Source organism: Cetorhinus maximus, chromosome 14 (assembly GCF_964194155.1).
Source record: "Cetorhinus maximus chromosome 14, sCetMax3.hap1.1, whole genome shotgun sequence".
In the NCBI taxonomy this organism is placed as follows: domain Eukaryota; kingdom Metazoa; phylum Chordata; class Chondrichthyes; order Lamniformes; family Cetorhinidae; genus Cetorhinus; species Cetorhinus maximus.
In genome coordinates, this window is record NC_135892.1 from 15703824 (window position 1) to 15723708 (window position 19885).

The 19885-nt window shown below is 41.5% G+C and overlaps 1 protein-coding gene across 8 annotated transcripts in view; it reads left to right on the forward strand.

Annotated features, from left to right (window-relative positions):
- utrn (utrophin) overlaps positions 1–19885 on the forward strand; it is a 630893-nt gene that overhangs the window by 406666 nt on the left and 204342 nt on the right. For all 8 annotated transcript variants that reach the window (XM_078556557.1, XM_078556553.1, XM_078556558.1 and 5 more), the window contains one exon: positions 12783–12912. In XM_078556557.1, the coding sequence (XP_078412683.1) occupies positions 12783–12912 (130 nt within the window). The remainder of the gene's footprint in view (positions 1–12782; positions 12913–19885) is intronic.

The window sequence follows — 19885 nt, forward strand, 5'->3', positions numbered from 1 at the left end:
TGTTAAATGTGATTCTGCGATTGGGCAGGACTCGCTGAACTGAGTGTGCTAATAACTACTACAACAGTCGATTTAAAGATAATCAGTTGAACTTGTAATTTGGCTAATTTACACTTGCCAGAAGCGACGTAGATTCTTATGCAGGAATCTGCAAAGACAAGGAATATGTTCAAGCCTTGCACTTTTGTGGAATTACCTGGGAGCTTGGGGAGCCTATAGTTCCCTTTTGCTTTCTCCATGGCAATGTGTTGGCCAATCAGCATCAACTTGCCAACCAATCAGCCTTTTCTCCTCTGGTATAAATTGTTGTGGTTGGTTGAAATTTGGCATTCTTGCATTTGTCCTGATGAGGGCAAAATGAAAAGCCTCGTCAATATGTCTTTCTTTTCAGCAATATTAAAGATGGAAATGTAAGAGATTTTAAGCCAGTAGAAAGAGGAGGGGCAGGAAAAACAAAAGGGAGGGCCTGTGATAGGGTGGCCGGCAGGAGAGATTAACAAACAAAAGACCTCATGATGCAAATGCCAAAGAGAGTGGTAATGGGTATAGTAAAAAATAAAGATTGTGTCCAGATGAGGCGTGAATGGCTATATAGCAGCCATTTGAATGCAACATGAAGGGTTAAAGAAGCCGTCAAAAAAACATACAGGACAAGAGGCAGCGGTTATGATCTAAAGTTGTTGAACTCAACTTTGAGTCCAGAAGGCTGGAGATTGCTGAGATGAGAGATGGGGTGCTGTTCTTCAAGCTTGTGCTGAGTTTTATTGGAACACTGTAGCAGGCTGAGGGCAAAGAGGTCAGACCGGGAGCAGTGTGGAGAATTAAAATGATAAGCGACATGGAGCTCGGGGTCATGCTTGCGGACCGAACGGAGGTGTTCCGCAAAGTGGCATACTTTTGGTCTCCCCGATCTAGAGGAGACCACATCATGAACAGTGAATACAGTATACTAAATAGAAAGAAGTACAATATCACTGCTTCACTTGGAAGGAGTGTTTAGGGCCTTGGATGGTGAGAGGGGAGGTGAAAGGACAGGTTTTGCATCTTTTGCGTTTGCACAGAAAGTTGCTGTAAGGAACGGAGGGGCTGTTAGGAGTGACTGAGGAGTGGACCAGAGTGTCATGGAGGCAAAGGTCCTATTGGAAGGCTGAAAGTGGATGGCAGGGGAAGATGTGTTTGGTGGTGCCATCACATTAGTGCTGGCAAAAATGGTAGGGGATGATCCCTTAAATACGGAGGTTGGTGGGGTGGAAGATGAGGACAAGGGGAACCCTAAAATGGTTCTGGGAGGGTGAGGAAAGGGTGAGAGCAGAACTGCGTGAAATGTATCAGACATGGTGGAGAGTCCTGTTAACTACGCTGAGTTGGAACTCTTGGTTGAGGGAAAAGGAAGAGCTATTGGAAGCGCTGGTGTGGAAGGTTGTATTATTAGAACAGATGTGATGGAGACATAGAAACTTGGAGAGTGAAATAGAATCCTTACAAGAAGCAGGGTGTGAGGAAGTGTAGTCAAGGTAGCTGAGGGAGTTTATGGGCTTGTAGTGAATATTAGTTAATATCCCAACTCCAGAAATAGAGATGGAGAATTTGAGGAAGGGAAGGGAAGAATCAGAGATGGACCAGGTGAAGTTGAGAGAAGGGTGGAAATTGGAAACAAAGACAATGAAATTTTTCAGTTCATGGCGAGAGCAGGCGGTGTCATCAGTGTACTGGAAAAAGTAATGAGTGAGGGGGCCCAAATAAGACTGGAATAATTAATGTTTCACATATCCCACAAAAAAGCAGGCATAGCTAGGACCCATGCAGGCACCCACAGCAACACCTTTTAGTTAGACCTTTTTAAAGTGATTCCTTTCTATGTGCTTTAATTTGGGGTAATTATAGTTACCCATGTTCCTTGATTCCTGCTTAATCTGCTCATATGATTCCGTACTGATTTTATTAGTTTGGTTCAGAGACCACCAGCAGCTCCCATTTGTTGTCTTTAAACTGTTACATCTGAATTAGCCCCGTGGACTTGTGCATCCTTTGTTGAGTATCCATTCCCCTCTGACTAAAGATGCTATCCTCTGCACTTTGTATACAACACTGATAGAACACTATTTGAGAGTAAATTATGTAGCCATAAGCACAACAATGATGAAAAATACTCTTTGATTTCCATATGTTAAAAATAAATTATGAAATTTGTGTCCAGCCACAAAATTTGGACTGTCTCTGATTTGTGTTCAGGCTTTCATCCCTGTATTACTTATTGTACACCATGATTTTTCACCTTTTACTCCTCAATATCTTCTTCTTTTGTAATTAGTACTGGTGGGTAGCCATAATCCTAGATTTTACTAATTATACCCTTCTATCTCCTCCTTAATTCCTCCACTGTCTCTAACATCTCCTAAACTGATCCATAATATTGATCTTTATTCTCTGTATTCATTTTGTTACTACAGTACTGCTCATTTTGCCACTGGTGTGGTGACGGAGCACATTGGTATACCATGTCATGAAAGAAACCAGGTGAATATTTGCACTTTTAGTTCTTCTTTGGTGAGTTCTTATATGCAACTTTCCAGTCTGGAACTAATGGGGATATCAAAGGGTGTGTTATCTGGATGGCTCTTGTGCTTTGAATTTAGGTTAAGCAGTATTCCACAAGGCCCTGGTGCTGGCTTCCCATATTGCGATTAGATTAGAATTTCAGTTTTCTGTAGTGTATGCTGTGTTATGATCCTAGCTGATGTTACTACTGGATAAGCCAAATCCCAGGTGTAAAGAAACTATTTTTTATTTTTCTTGGACTGTGGCTTTAAAAAGCTACCATGGCTGCAGTTGAAAGACATGTTCGCTGGAACAGGATGAGGAATATCTACAATGTTGCTATCCTGGAACATAGGGTGCCATAAGAGAATAGGATGGTGCCGGAAAGGAGTTCTGGGCTGGGGGAACTGCCTAACGACAGCATTTTAATTGGTTCCTGACCAGGTGATCAGGGCTTTGTGTGGTAGCAGTGCAGGCAGAACAGCTCCTAGCCTACAAAAAAGGAAGACCTGAAACCTCTGTCGCCTGTGTTTGTAAGAGTCCAGCAATTCTGTCATAATAGCTAGCTGGCTATCCCTCACATCTCTGTAACCTGCTTTCTCTGAAAACCCCTGTCAAGAGGCAAAGGGGAAAATCACTGTTAGAGACATTGAAAGGCAAGTGCTCAACCAATGAACTAAATACTGAAAGTGCTGGAAGATCACCTCGTGTCATCAATAAGAACTGAAAGGAATTTGGAAGGCATTGATCAAAATCCGGAATTGGTGAACTGTTTTATCCCACCTTTAAAATCCATGTTTTTGTGTATTTTTTGTGTCTTGTATGTGTGTGCATAGTGATTTAAGAAGGGGGAGAGTTTAAGTTATAGTGTTAGAAAGTAGCAGTTCATGTTTCTTTGCCACTGGTTAACAACAGTTTGTTCAATCAACAATTATTTATTTATTAAGTTTACAAACCTGGTGCCCGTATTCTGTTAACCTAAATTAAACAGTTAGGTAGAATTGGGGCAATCTGGTGGTTTAGTCAAAGTTTCACATTTGTTGCGGCTCGAGGAACAGTGAGGCTTGATATTACAGCGCAGTATCCCCATGAGCCATGACACAGGGTGGAACCTAGCTTGATAGATCTTAACTTTTAATTTTTGCTTAGATACGTGGAGAGTGGCTACTGAACAGAGTCACCAGAGTCAGCTGATGAACTTTAAACAAAAGAATAAAACCTTTATTAAACAAGAAAGGATGAAGTATATTACAATACTCCTTTGCCCACAACTATACCTTTTCAGATATATGCAGATTTGTAAGGATAACAAAAGTTACAAAAGCTATCTTATACTGTAATGTTCACAGTAAGTACACAGGCCATGTATACCAATAGGTGACCTGTGATCAGGCACACTACACTGAAACCAAGTGACAGATGCTGCCCCAAACAGATGCTGTGGATCTCTCATCATCTCCCCGCAGAAACTTGTTATGGCATAAGCCAACTGGTCTCACTGAACTCCGTCTTTCACACGAGGGTTTCCAACCTCCACTCTTGAAGAACTCGCTCTGGAATCTTCTCCCAAATGACACTTTCTTTCAGATGCCTTCCACAAAGGTCCACCTCAGGGGTTTCAAACTCCCCTCCCAATGTTCTTCTCCCCTGGATCACCATGTGCATTCAAGCTTTCTTCCATGCACTCTCTCTTACTGACTCAGCCATGCCAACAGAACACCACTGCTTCACATACCCATAGTAAAGAGTTATAGACTTTCAGCTGTCCCCTTGGATCTTCTCGTACACCTGTATCACTTTAAATCTGCTTCCTGCAGCTTTCCTCTCTTTAAGCTTGAAGTTTAGAGCCCTCCTTCTCTGCTCCTTACTTTAAATTCCGTAGAACAGAACCTTTTCCAGATTCCTGTCCTTGTCCTTTGACTAGACTGCCCTCTTGGGACCTTTCCTGTTCCACTCCTCTGGATTTGGGGACTTTCTTCTTTAGTTTCTGGAACCTGCTTCTGCAGTTTCCTCTCCTGTCCTGCTCATCCTAGCAGCTGTCTTCAACTTTAGTTTGGGACTTGCTATTCCTCCCTCTGCTGTCCAGCCTCTCTTGAATCCTGGCTTCAACTGAACTAAAACTGCTTTTCTAGTTTTCTCTGTCTGTGTGTGTGTGTGTGTGTGTGTGTGTGTGTGTGGTGGTGGTGGGGGAGGGGGGCTCCCTCCCTGAACCCCTGTTGCTAGGCAACAGCACAGTTTTTACTACTTTGTTTTAACTTTCCTAAACCACTAACCCCCCTTGGTAACACAACTCCCCACTTCAAGGGTCATAAACTAATTAGAATACAGGCTCACAAGCAATGCTTTAGACCTGCTGTCTCCACTCTAAAATGAAACTAGATCCCAGGTTTCACTTTTTTAACTCACAAATAGAAAAATATCATTAAACTGAAAACTAAAACTTAAGGTATATTTTTATTCGGAACACCCACAAATACAAATATAATGAACTTAAACTACCTCTATTTCCTAACAGCTGTCACACCGTAGGCATCATGGTTCGTTTTATCATAATACAATAAGATGTTTTTCTCTCCTACCTCCCTCAATACACATTATATCTCACATAGCAGACCTCTTTGTGCCTGTGTGTGCTTGCTTTGTTACTGATCAAAATCAACTGATTGAAACACTTGCACATAACACTGTGAGAGATCACCCATCAGCCACCCCACACAGGCTGCATGGTTGCAAGGAGCAGATTGAAGTGTCTGCTGAGACAGTGTCTGTCTCAGCTCATCAAGGCAGAAAGTGAGTGAATCTGTATATTTTAGAAGTTCTGGGTTGGAAATTTGAACAGGACATAATTTCATTTGTCAGTTATACTTTTTCAAAGAATCTCAGTGGGAAGATGAAAAGCATGAAAAGCAATCAGCTCAGGAATGGATGTGGGGAGAGAGAGAACTGAGTGAATAAAGCTTTGAGGAGAAAAACCTTTATAGAAGTACATTAGAATTAGACAGCTTATTAAAATTTATGCATCTAACATTTAATTTGCTTTGCAAAGTAAATTCTTTTTTATTCAAATTGTTAAGTATCTGTCATCAGAGAACATTTTATTGGCCTTAAAACTAAATTAATGTATCTAAAATGTTTTTAGCAATTCATAAATGTATGTAATTTAATTGGATGCTAAAATTCAATAGATCCAAGGATTATGAACATTAATCGATTAACAAAATCCATCATAGTGGTCTGAGATACACTAGTTACTATAGTTATTAGCCTCATACAAAGACTCCCATGTAAAGTGCATGTTTTGATTTAAATGTATTAATTATATATGCAGCATTCACTGTAACTGAGACAATTGCTTTAGCAAAGGTGGGGAGGTGGTGGAGGGGGAAGGTGGATTGTGACCCAGAAAACAACCTTATGCCTTCAGCTGTCAGATCCCCTCTAACATTTCTAATATGATGTTGGTGCAAGCCATGTTTTTGTGCACTTTCAATTACACTCACATGCTCTTACATTTGTATTTGCACACTATTCTACTAATCTTGTTCTTCTGTGAACACCAGATTGAATTTTCCTTTACAGCTAATTGATTCCTTTCAGAGATTGAAATCAGCAAGGGAGAGAATATGTTCAGGAATGACCTCACATACTTCATGACTTATAGCTGACCCTGACAGCTGAGTCCTGGCAGAGCTGCAGTCACAAAGACATGATTATGCCGCAGCCTGCAGCTCTCTGGCTCTGGGGCTGTTGTACAATTAACTGATGTACCATCCTCTTGGAGTCAATCTCATGCATATTTGACATTTTGCCCAGGGCAAAGATCCCCTGCCACTTGCAGGCAGATGCAAATTTCACTCATCAAAAAGGTGTATTTCCCTTTTGTGGCATGTCCCAATGCCCCACAATAAAGGTTGGCAAACTACTCATTGGACATTTACTAGTCACAAATAATATATGTACTCAGTATGGAATCAGGGAATAAGAAACCTCCTCCCATCAGCCTGGCTCACTTGCCTGTGGATAGAAGGTTGTGGGTTCTTGAATACATTACACTTAATACTTTTCGACTTAAATGTAGGCCATGTGATTAAGATGTTTGCAAATGATATGAAAGTTGGCCTCATGGTCGATTGAGGGGAAGAACGCTGTAGACTGCAGGAAGGTATTAATGGACTGGTCGGGTGGGCAGAAAAGCAGCAAATAGAATTCAATGCAAAGACATGTGAGGTAACACATTTGGGGAGGACAAATAAGGAAAGGGAATATACAGTAAATGGTGGGTTTCTGAGAAGTATTAAGGTACAGAGGCACCTTGGAATGAATCACTATAGAGCCCTGAAGGTAGCAGGAGAAGTAAATAATGTGGTCAAAAAGACATATGGTATACTTTTCCTTTATTAGATGAGGCCTAGAATATAGGAGTGGGGAGGTAGCACTAGGACTGTATAAAATGCTAGTTAGATTGCAGCTAAGGTACTGCGTACAGTTTTGGTCACAGCATTACAAGAAGGATGTGATCTCACTAGGAGAGGGTACAGAAGAAATTTGTGAGGATATTGCCAGGAATGGATAACTATGAGGAAAGATTCGATAGGTTAGGTTTGTTTTCTTTGGAACAGGAGTAGGCTGAGGTTTAATTCAAGTGTACAAAATTATGAGGGGCTTAGATAGAGTAGTTAGGAAGGATCTATTTCTGTTAGCAGAGAGGACAACAATCAAGGGACACAGATTTGAAGCAATTGGTGCAAGGATTAGAAGGTTGTTGAAGGGTAAATTTTTAAACAGGGGTGGTGGGGCCTGGAAGTCACTGCCTGAAAGGATATTGAGGCAGAAACCTTCATCACATTTAAAAAAAACTCTTGGATATGCACTTGAGGTGTCATAACCCACAGGGCTACAGACCCAGAGCTGGAAGATAGATAGCTCTTTTTCGGCCAGCCTGGACATAATGGGTTGAAGGGCCTCTTCTGTGCCATGAATCTTCTTATAATTCAGGGAAGCTCTTAATGAATCAAGAATAGGAATTAACCAAAGTTAAAGTAAGCAAAAAAAAATTTAGAAAAAAAAAATAGCTCTAAAGATTGGCCTGGGTTAGGAGATTGGTGAGGTAGTGGAAGACAGAGTAGGGATAATGCATATGTACTCAAATTGGAAGAAAGGGACAAATGTTGTCTCACAAGGCACTGCGCTGGTGCCTTAACAATTCATTGTATTTATTAATGACTTATATGGCATAACAAAAAAGCCATATATCTAAGTTTGCTGATGACAAGATAGGTAACATAGGTAGTATGGACGGGTGCATTAAATTACAAAAAGTCGTTTATAGATTAAGTGAATGGGTAAAAATGCAGGTACAGCAAGTGATTAGGAGGGCAAATGGAATATTGGCGTTTATTGCAAGGGGAGTGGAATATAAAGGTAGGGAAGTTTTACTGCAGCTGTACAGGGCCTTGGTGAGATCCCAACTGGTATACTGCGTACAGTTTTGGTCTCCTCGTTTGAGGAAAGATAAAATTGCATTAGAAGGTTCACTCAACTCATTGGGATGAAGGGCTTATCCTATGAAGGGAGGTTGAACTGGTTGGGCCTATACCCATTGGGAGTTTAGAAGGATGAGAGATGATTTTTTAATGCATTCATGGGTTGTGGACATTGCTAGCTAGGACAGCATTTATTGCCCATCCCTAACTGCCGTTGTTCAGAGGGCATTTAAGAATCAACCACATAGCTGTGGGTCTGGGGTCACATGTCGGCAAGACCAGGTAAGAATGGGAGATTTCCTCCTCTGTGAACCAGATGGGTTTTTACGACGATCAATGGTTTCATGGTCAACATCAGACTAATTTTAATTGAATTCAAATTAGTGAGATTTGAACCTGGGTTCCCAGAGGATTACCCTGGGTCTCTCTCTATTCCAGTGACAATGCCACTATGCCACCATCATCCCCATTGAAACATAAGATCCTGAGGGAACTTGATAGGGTAGATACCGGGAGGATGTTTCCACTTGTGGGGGAGCCTTGAACTAGGGCACATAAAGATGTCTCCCTTTTAAGACTCATATGAGGAGAATTTCTTTCTCTGAGGGTCGTTGGTGTAGAATTCTTTTCCCTAGAAAGCAGTGGAAGTTGGGTCATTGAATTTATTCATGTCTAAGTTAGACATTTTTAATAGGCAAGGGAGTCGACGGTTATGGGGGCAGACAGGAAAGTGGAGTTGAGACTGCAGCTAGATCAGCCACTATCTTATTGAATAGTGGAGCAGGCTTGAAGGGTCGAATGGCCTATTCCTGCTCCTAAGTCCTTCCAAACCTTCAACATCTACCACTTAGAAGGTCAAGGGCAGAAGATGCATGGGAACACCACCACCTGCAAGTTCCTCTCCAAGCCACACACCATCCTGACTTGGAAATATATCGCTATTCCTTCACTATCTCTGGGTCAAAATCCTGGAGCTCCCTTCCTAACAACATTGTGGGTGTCCCAATGCCACATGGACTGCAGCGGTTCAAGAAGGCAGCTCACAATCTTCTCAAGGGCGATTAGAGATGGGCAATAAATACTGGCCTACATACCATAAGTGGATATTAAAAAATCTCTTTTTGGCTGAAGCAGACATGGTGAGCTGAATGGTCTCTTTTTGCACTGTAACTTTTCTATGGTCACCCTGATCTAATTTCTTTGCAAATTATGTTACTCTAATGTAAGAACACTTTTCTCCACTAATTTGCAATTTTTTCTAGCTGACCTAATTTGCACATGCAATCATATCTAATCATGCTGATTTGTTAACCATTTTAGCATGATGAATATACACACAAATTTCATAAATATGGGACTTCTAATTGCAGCCCCATGCAACAAGGAAGGTAGTTAAACATGCTGCGTGGTGACTAGCTTTTCTCTTGGCTCAGATAAGCAGTGGAGGGAACCTGAAACGAAAACGAAAATTGCTGGAAAAACTCAGCAAGTCTGACAGCATCTGTGGAGAGGAAGACATAGTTAACGTTTCGAGTCCGTATGACTCTTCATCAGAACTGAAGAGAAATAGAAATGTGGTGAAATGTAAGCTGATTAAGGGGGGTTGGACAGGTGGAGCTGGATGGAGGGCCAGTGATAGGTGGAGGCAAAGGAGACATAGCCAAAGATGTCGTAAACAAAAGGTCAAAGGGATGTTGACGGTGGTGATATTAGCTAAAGGATATGCTAATGGTGACATTAAGGATAGAAAGCAGGATAAGCAAGTGGCAGATGTCCCTAGTGCGGGCAGGGTGGGGGGAAGGGATCGAAATAGACTAAAAGGTGGAGATTAACAATGGATGGAAATAAATTTAAAAATAATAGAAATAGGTGGGAAAAGAAAAAAAAAATATAAAAAATATATTATAATAATTAGAAAAAAGAGGATCAAAAAGGGGAGTGCGGATGGAGGAGAGAGCTCATGATCTGAAGTTGTTGAACTCAATGTTAAGTCCAGAAGGCTGTAAAGAAACACTTTGTCGGACACAATTGTTTATACAGATCACAATCCTTTAAAGTTTCTGGACAAATCTCGAGACAGAAGTGCAAGGCTAGTCAGATGGAGTTTTTGACTACAACCATTTAATCTACAGATTACACATGTAGTGAGACAATTGCAGATGCATTATCAAGAGTTTGTAGCTTAAAGGGAAAATTGGACATTTAAAAGCCTGGACATTGAACTGAAATGATTTCTGTTAATATGAACGATTTGTGTTATTATGTTAATGCATGCATCTGGTAATGTAATAGTGTAAATATATAGATAAGTATAGGAGATAGTATAAGATGAGTTAATAAAAATGAAGCCATCTTTTTAAACTATGATGGTTCATTTTTCAATAAGGAGGGGGATGTCAGGAAGATATTATAATGTTATTGGAACTTATTGGAAAATAATGGTGTGTGTGAGAGAGAGACTTCATTGGATTAAAGGCAGCTGGTCTGGAGGCTTTAATGTATTAGAAGATGAGCTGGGTTTGAAATGTCAAGTAGGTAAACATGGGGCAAGTTTAGAATGTAAGGTGTAAAAGGACATTTGCATTTTTAAATAAACCAGACTAGATTGTTTTCAAAGGAGTTTTCAAGTTTTCAATTGACCATTGACAGATCGGCGGGTGGACAGCTGATTTGGCTGTCCGCCCGCCTTCCTGAATATTTAAATGGCGCGGGATGATGTTGGGGGTTCCGCCCGACGTCATCCCGCACCATTTTCACGTCGGCGAGTGGGCCCCGCCCCCAACTCACTGACGGAAAAATTCTGGCCAATGTGTTTATTTTTCCCAAAGATTACTGGTAAAATTGGTACTATGATAAGTTTTTATCATCAGTAAGGTAAAGTCCAAAGACATAGTGAAACAATGGGAATTTGCATTCAAAGGGGAAAATATGTAGAAAAGAAGGAAGGCTGTGTGTAAGAATAGGCATTTTAAGATCTGACAATTGTGAAATGCCTTCAGCGTCTAAGCTGCTGTCTACAAAGAACTGAAGTTAAGGAAACACTTTGAATTGGAGTGTTCACGGTATCGTGTTTCTTTGCCTGGGTCCATTAAAATCTATGTGTTTTACTGTTGCTTTAACAGATGTGTAACTGGGAGTCAGATTCATTAGATTTAGAAGTTATATTAGTAATTTGTAGACGTATGTGTTTAAAACCATTTCTCTTATTAATAAATGTTTAATCTAGTTTTGTAAAAAGCTATAAGACTCGGTCTTATTACTACTGAATTCAAAGCCCGCATCTCAAAACATATAAATTGCAAAAATAGTTGTGGCAGTTGTCTCAAGTTTCCTTCTGGGATTTGAACAACTCAGCATTTACCATTGGCTGTGTCATAACAGTCAGTTTTATCATGTATTGGAAGTGGCAGCCACATCAAGCACAGTAATTAGTTAATTAACCAACTAAATTGTGATATTGGCTGAGAGATGAATAGTGACCAAGACACCAGAGCAACTACCCTATTTTAGATCCATTTGAGAGACCAGACAGCACCTTGGTTTAAATGTTTCATCTGAAAAACGGCACTGCTGACAGTGGAACACTCCCTCAGTACTGCAGTGAGGTATTGGCCTGGGTTATGAGCTTAAATCTCTGGAATGGGACTTGAAGCCACACCTCAGGGGTGAGAGTGCAACCACTGAGCCACGGCTGATATCCCAGGTTGAATGTAGGTTGCAAATGGAAGTGTACTTCGGGCTTAAAGTAACGCTCAGATTACAATGAGCACCTAAAAATACATTGAAGCTGACATATACAGCCAGAATCTGACTCAGTTGGTTGTATGTGCATGTATGTAACCAGGTCTGTCTCAAATGTGCACACTGACCACTTCAGCTCCCATCAAAACTAGGATAATACTGTGGTGATTTCATGTAGAGTATAATTTGGCTAGTGGCAGTGAGGGGTGTATTTAATGCATTTCACTCAAGTTGTAAATTAGGTGCAGCAAAAATAATGCAGCAAGCACCACACACAGGTGAAGTGGGTGTATTACAATGCTGTGAAGGTGCAGCCTTGAAATTAAGATCATACTGTTTAATTTGATTCTTGCACCTTGAGCACTAATGGTTGGTTGACACTTCATAGGTGCGGTAAAGAAAAAAGGGTGGGCCGTCATGCATGGATAGTAAAGGCCAATTGTAGTCTTTAATAGCCAACTGTGATCCCTTTTGTAAGATTACTTGGGTGCAATTATTGCACCGACCCCGACCCCATCCAAGGAGTTGATGATTTAGTTTTGGAGGTGGCCAATATTTTAAGATGGCAGAATAGAATCGCCTTCAATCCAAAATCCTGTGATTTGTTGCTAGGGACAGGAAAGTAACTTGATTCCAGGCCTCTGCTTGTTGAAAATGGATTTAGTCAGGGTGATTTTCCATCAATTTATCTTCCTCCCTCCTCTGTCTCCACTCAAATTGGCACAACTGATATTGAGAACATCCCTACAGGTAGCTGTGGACCTTAAAATGTGCCCAAACACATTGTGTCAGCATTGTTTATATTTAGTGATGTTCAATGTTGCTGTAATTATTGGACTCTTTCTGTATTAAAGGCACTTTCATCCTTAGATTCTCCATTGATTGACTTTACTTCATTGTGACCTAATAACAATTATCAATGTTCATTCTTTTTGGCAATGGTGATTAATTGGGTTTACAAAATGAAATGTATGTTTCTTTTAAAATGTAATAATTTCTTAATGAAACTCTCATGTCCAGGCACTCAGACATGACATAATGGATAAGGAGCTGACAATCATAACTGCACTGGATTCTGCTCGATTATTCCTTGCAGATCAGCCCATAGAAGGGCCTGAGGAGCCTCGGCGCCATCTTCATATTAAAACAGGTCAGTGAATTAATTCTTCTGTAGCGGAATGAAACACTTTGCTGAAAAGCACTTGGCTTTTTATTAGTTTATTTTTACTCAATATAAAGGAATGCTAGGCTGTAGAGTGAGAAGTAATGCAGGGGTTCAGATCCATTTTGCATTGAATGTTGCAGTGGGTGGCACAACTGCTGGATGAAAGATTCTGTTACATTAATAATTTAGAATCGTCACATGTACTGTTATGGGTGCAATTAAAATTTTTTCCACTTACATAGTGATCCTAGTAATTTTTTATTTTCTGGATAATCCATTTAAGGGGATCACTGCTGTGGGTGAAATCTGTTAATCGGGTACGTAGCATGAAATGAACCATTCCTAAACAAATTCCTTCCACTGGACATTTTTTCTGATCTTTGGGCCGTTCTGTTTACCATTTAAAATTTATATGAATATGTATATTTTGTGATCATCCTTTACTTCTAAATTGCATATCAGCTTTGCTCAGTTGGTAGTACTGTCCCATTGCGTTGGAAGGTCATGGGTTTAAGCCTCATTTGAATACACGACCTAGGTTGATACTCCAGTGCTGAGGGAATGTTAGATTGTTGGAAGTGCTGTCTTTCAGGTGAAGCTTTAACCCAAGGCCCTGTGGGTTCAGGTAGACATTGAAGATCTCATGCCGAGGCCTTCTTCCAAAATTACTCCTCAACCATTGCCACGATAAACAGATTAATTGGCCATTCACCTTGTTGTTGTTTATGAAACCTTGTGTGCAAATTGCCTGCATTATTTGTATTCATAACAGTGGCTACACTTTCAAAATATAATTTAAAAAATGGAAGGAGCTTTGAAAAATCTTTGAGGACATAAGGTGCTTTATGAGTGCAGTTTCACCATTATCTCCAGCAGCCTGATGTTTCTCAAGTGGAACTGTTCCATAAGAAACAGTGCATGGTACATTTATTACAAGCTGTGCAGCAAGTGTGCACTCATATTTCTTAAGCAGATTAATTAATAACTGCATTTTCACATTAATGAGTCTTAATGTCAGTAGCTAATGCCTGATTCAGGCTCTAGTTCGAACACCAGCTTGAGCTCTGCGCTGTAAAGACCTTTGTCGTTTAAATATGTTCTCTTCCCTATACTTGTTGGTGGATGTGTTTATCAATGCAAGTGTTATCTGTAGTTTGTTCCTGAAGTGTTTACTTGAACGCTGTATGTCTCTTTGTTTTGCTGAGCTTTTACATATCAGTGATTCATGTGGTCATGCCAATTAAGCGACCATTTCAACCATTGGTGCTTAGGCCATTAATTTTGCTGGGCAAAAAAGTCCTTTGAGTTGCTTGTCAGCCATATAAAAGACTTGTTTTGGGAAGTTGTTTCCTCATTCAAAGTGGACAGTGGACAAGAAGCAAGATCAATTAAGAGTTTAAAGTTAGGAAAAAATTGAAGGTTAAAAAAGCAGTTTGAAGAAAGTCAAAGGGGAAATGAGACAAAGAGAATGGAAAATATTGCATGAGGGAAAGCGAGACAAAATGAACAATGTGTACAGTCTATTCAGTAGTTAATTGTTAGAACAGAACTTGAGTATTGCTGAGAAAAGAGATTTGTCAAAGTTTTTCGCCTTACACTCATTAGGACACTCGCAAGAATACCAATACAAGGGGAAAACAACAATTTATACTGTTTGAGAAGAGATTGCTGATTGACTGGCAAGTGGACTCTGGTAGAGGTGTTGCTATGGAGAATGCAGCAGTGATGGTGACTGACAGTTAACTGCCAAGCATCATTTGAAATTTAAACCAGGCATCTTGACCCTGATTGGTCAAGGCATTACTTTGTTTAGCTGAAACAGGCATAATGGGTGTACATGTTCTTTCTGTCTGCAAAGTACAGGGCCCTGTGTATTAATATATGTAGCTTCCAGTACATGCAAATGTGCCACACTGCGAGCCCGACTGACGACCTTAAATTGGTTGTCAGCTTAATTCTTAGCACATTGAGGATTACTGAACAAATGTTGTCCAATTGCAGAATCACATCTAATGTTGTACACTGTGTTTTGAGCTTTGAAAGCACGGGCCAGTTGGGTACGGTTTGTACTCTGCCCGTTACGAACAGCGGCTGGGACATGCTGTTTGATACGATCCACCGGTCTTTGGGACGTACGGTCTACATACTTACTTACCATCACACTGGCACTGAAATTCATATACCACATTACTCATTTGTGTGATAGGCAGAACATCTTTTTGGCTTAGTGGCAGCATCCTGTAAGTGGTGAATACCACTCATGTTGCTACTGCATAGTAGCAGCGTGAAATGGCTAGCTTCACCTGTTGCTCAAATTTTTGACCTACCTACCGAACCCCATTTACCAGCACTTGGCCCATAGCCTTGAATGTTATGATGTGCCAAGTGCTCATCCAGGTACTTTTTAAAGGATGTGAGGCAACCCGCCTCCACCACACTCCCAGGCAGCGCATACCAGACTGTCACCATCCTCTGGGTAAAAAAGTTTTTCCTTACATCCCCCCTAAACCTCCTGCCCCTCACCTTGAACTTGTGTCGCCCCATGACTGACCCTTCAACTAGGGGGAACAGTTGCTCCCTATCCACCCTGTCCGTGCCCCTCATAATCTTGTACTCCTCGATGAGGTCGCCCCTCAGTCTTCTCTGCTCCAACGAAAACAACCCAAGTCTATCCAATCTCTCTTCATAACTTAAATGTTTCATCCCAGGCAACATCCTGGTGAATCTCCTCTGCACCCCCTCCAACGCAATCACATCCTTCCTATAATACGGCGACCAGAACTGCACACAGTGCTCCAACTGTGGCCTCACCAAGGTTCTATACAACTCCAACATGACCTCCCTATTTTTGTAATCTATGCCTTGATTGATAAAGGCAAGTGTCCCAAATGCCTTTTTCACCACCCCACTAACATGCCCCTCCGCCTTCAGAGATCTATGGACACACACGACAAGATCCCTTTGTTCCTCAGAACTTCCTAGTGTCATGCCATTCATGGAATACTTCCTTGTCAAATTACTCCTTCCAAAGTGTATCACCTCTCACTTTTCAGGGTTAAATTCCATCTGCCACTTATCTGCCCATTTGACCATCCCATCTATATCTTCCTGTAGCCCAAGACACTCAACCTCACTGTTAGCCACCCAGCCAATCTTTGTGTCACCCGCAAACTTACTAATCCTACCCCCCCGCAGAGTCATCTATGTCGTTTATATAAATGACAAATAAAAGGGGACCCAGCACAGATCCCTGTGGTACGCCACTGGACACTGGCTTCCAATCACTAATGCATCCTTCTGTCATCACCCTCTGTCTCCTACAACTAAGCCAATTTTGAATCCACTTCATCAAATTACCCTGTGTCCCATGTGCATTTGCCTTCTTTATAAGTCTCCCATGTGGGACCTTGTCAAAGGCTTTGCTGAAATCCATATAAACTACATCAACTGCACTACCCTCATCTACACACCTGGTCACCTTCTCAAAAAATTCAATCAAATTTTTTAGGCATGACCTTCCTCTGACAAAGCCATGCTGACTATCCCTGATCAAACCTTGCCTCTCCAAGTGGAGATAGATTCTCTCCTTCAGAATTTTCTCCAATAGTTTCCCTACCATTGACGTAAGACTCACTGGCCTGTACTTCCCTGGCTTATCTCTATAACCCTTCTTAAATAGTGGAACCACATTAGCTGTTCTCCAGTCCTCTGGCACCTCCCCCGTGGCCAGAGAGGAATTAAAAATTTGGGTCAGAGCCCCTGCGATCTCCTCCCTTGTCTCTCTCAGCAGCCTGGGACACAAATCATCTGGATCTGGAGGTTTGTCCACTTTTAAGCCTGCCAACGCCTCCAATACCTTGTCACTCCCTATGTCAATTTGCTCAAGAACCTTGCAGTCTCTCTCCCCGAGTTCGATACCTTCATCCTCATTCTGGGTGAAGACGGATGTGAAGTATTCATTCAACACTCTAGCAATGTCCTCTGGCTCCACCCATAGATTGCCCCCTTGGTCCCTTATGGGCCCTACTCTTTCCCTGGTTATCCTCTTCCCATTGATATACTTATAGAATATCTTGGGATTTTCCCTACTTTTACCAGCCACAGCTTTCTCATATCCCCTCCTTGCTCTCCAAATTGCTTTCTTAAGCTCTACCTTGCACTTTCTGTACTCCGCTAATGCCTCTGCTGATTTGCTCCCCTTGTACCTGCTAAAAGCCTCTCTTTTCCATCTCATGGTATCCTGAATATCTCTGGTCATCCATGGTTCTCTGGGCTTGTTACTCCTTCCTATCACCCTAGAGGGAACATGTTGAGCTTGTACCCTCCCCATTTCCTTTTTGAACGCCCCCCCATTGCTCTTCTGTAGATTTCCCCACAAGTAGCTGTTCCTAGTCTACCTTGGCCAGATCCTGCCTTATTTTACTAAAATCCACTCTCCCCCAATCCAAAACATTTTTTTGCAACTTGTCTATTTCTTTGTCCATAACAAGCTTAAATTGTACCATGTTGTGGTCGTTATCACTAAAATGCTCCCCCACCACCACCTCGCAAATGTGAAAGAATTCTCCATATACGTGGAAAAGTTGATCAAACCTAGTTGTAACAATTTGCACAACCATTTGGCCACTTCATGTTGTGCAGAACCAGTCAAAGACTGGTAAAGGGACATCACTTTTGTGTGTCTCGGGCAGCCCATACATACACGAACACAGCGAGCCATGAGGACAAAGGCTGTGATATGTATCACGCGACAGCTCACCACTCTTACACAAGTCCAGCAACTGGTTTTTTTTTAGCTTTCTTTCGAGCAAGGATGTCCAGACATGTTGAGCGGTAGGCCCAATGGATACGAATTTGGACCCATCATTAAGAATGGTGTGAATTTTGTTGAAACAGTTTGTTAAGGATGGCTATTCCCGTCCCTTTGTCAGGTTTAGTGTTGTGTATGTCCAGGTTGGTCTTAAGGTCTCGCAATGCTGTAAGGCATTTGCGTTGTATGTAGAAGTCAGAAAGATCATTTGGAATCCTGCAATATGCGTGTGCTAGATCAGCTAGGCACGCTTTCAAGGATTCAGCGTCTTCAGTGGATGCTGGTTTGTGGCAGGATAGTTGGGAGTAGAGGAGTTTGAACTAATCAAATACCTCTTCCTGTTTGATCTGGCATGAAGGCACACCAAAATTGAAACCAAGAGCAAGAACAAACTCTTCGCTTTCTGAGATTACATGGCCAGAGATTTGTTATGTGTTTAATGGCATCATTAATTGCACTGCCAAACCGCTTCCGTTTAAGTGAGTTTATGGTGTGGACATGTTTCAAACGGGTACTGTTTATGGTGAGGTCATCTATTGAAGCAATATGGTGACATAGGCAGATCAAATTGGAAATCAGCGTTCTGTTCATTCTGTAATATTCATCTACTTCCTTGATAACCTCTGCTGTCTTAATATTACATGTCTGTTTGCCGCAATTAAATTTAACTAAAAGCAAAGGACTGGAATTTATATACTGCTGTCACATCCTTAGGTCATCCCAAAGTGCTTGGCAGCCAGTTATTTGCTTGTGATGTGTAGTTATTGTTATAAATTGGCAAACACAGCAATGAATTTGTGTACAGCCATGAAATAATGTTCAGGTAATCTGTTTGGTGATGTTAGTTGAACTTAAGAACATAATTAAATAGGAACAGGAATAGGCCATTCAACATAGTCGTAGACGTCTACAGCACAGAAAAAGGCCCTTCGGTCCATCGAGTCTGCGCCAGTCAAACAAGTATTTAACTATTCTAACCCCATTTTCCAGCACTAGGCCCATAGCCTTGTATGCCATGGCATCACAAGTGCACATCCAAATACTCCTTAAATGCTATGAGGGTTTCTGCTTCTTCCACCCTTTTAGGCAGTGAGTTCCAGATTCCCACCACCCTCTGGGTGAAAAAATTCTTCCTCACATCCCCTCCAAACCTCCTGCCCCTTACCTTAAATCTATGCCCCCTTGTTATTGATCCTTCCACCAAGGGGGAAAGTTCCTCCCTGTCTATCCTATCCATGCCCCTCATAATTTTATACACCTCAATCATGTCCCTCCTCAGTCTCCTCTGCTCCAGGAAAAATAACCCCAGTCTATCCGATTTCTCCTCATAACTAAAACTCTCCAGCCCAGACAACATCCTGGTAAATCTCCTCTGCACTCTCTGGTGCAATCACATCCTTCCTATAATGCAGATTCCAGAACTGCACGCAATACTCTAGCTACCTAACCAGCGTTTTATCCAGTTCCAGAATAACGTCCCTGGTCTTATATTCTATGTCTCAGCTAATAAAGGCAAGTATCCCATATGCCTTCTTAACTGCCTTATCTACCTGTTCCGCTACCTTAAGGGACCTGTGGCATGCACATCAAGGTCCCTCTGATCCTCGGTACTTCCCAGGGTCCTACCGTTCATCGTGTATTCTCGTTTTTTTACATTTAAACCTGCCAGACCACTTAGAACCTCCTCCCTTTCTATGCTAATTTCTTTAATTATATCACAGTCCTTCTGCCTGATTTCCGTACCCATGTCATCCCTCTCACTTGTGAACACCGACACAGAGTGTTCATTTAGATCCCTACCTACATCTTCTGGCTCCACACACAAATTACTGCTATGGTCCTTAATGGGCCCTACTCTTTCCCTAGTTATCCACTTACTCTGATGAATGTACTTGTAAAATAACTTTGTATTTTCCTTTATTTTACCTGCCAATGTTTTTTCATGCCCCCTTTTTCGCTCTCCTAATTTCCTTTTTAAATTCCCCCTGACACATTTTATACTCCTCTAGGGCTTCCACTGTTTTGAGCCCTCGGTATCAGCCATAAGCTTCCCTTTTTCTCTTTATCCAATCCTTTATATCCCTCGACATTCAGGGTTCCCTGGATTTGTTGGTCCCACCCTTTGTCTTTATTGGAATACGTTGGCCC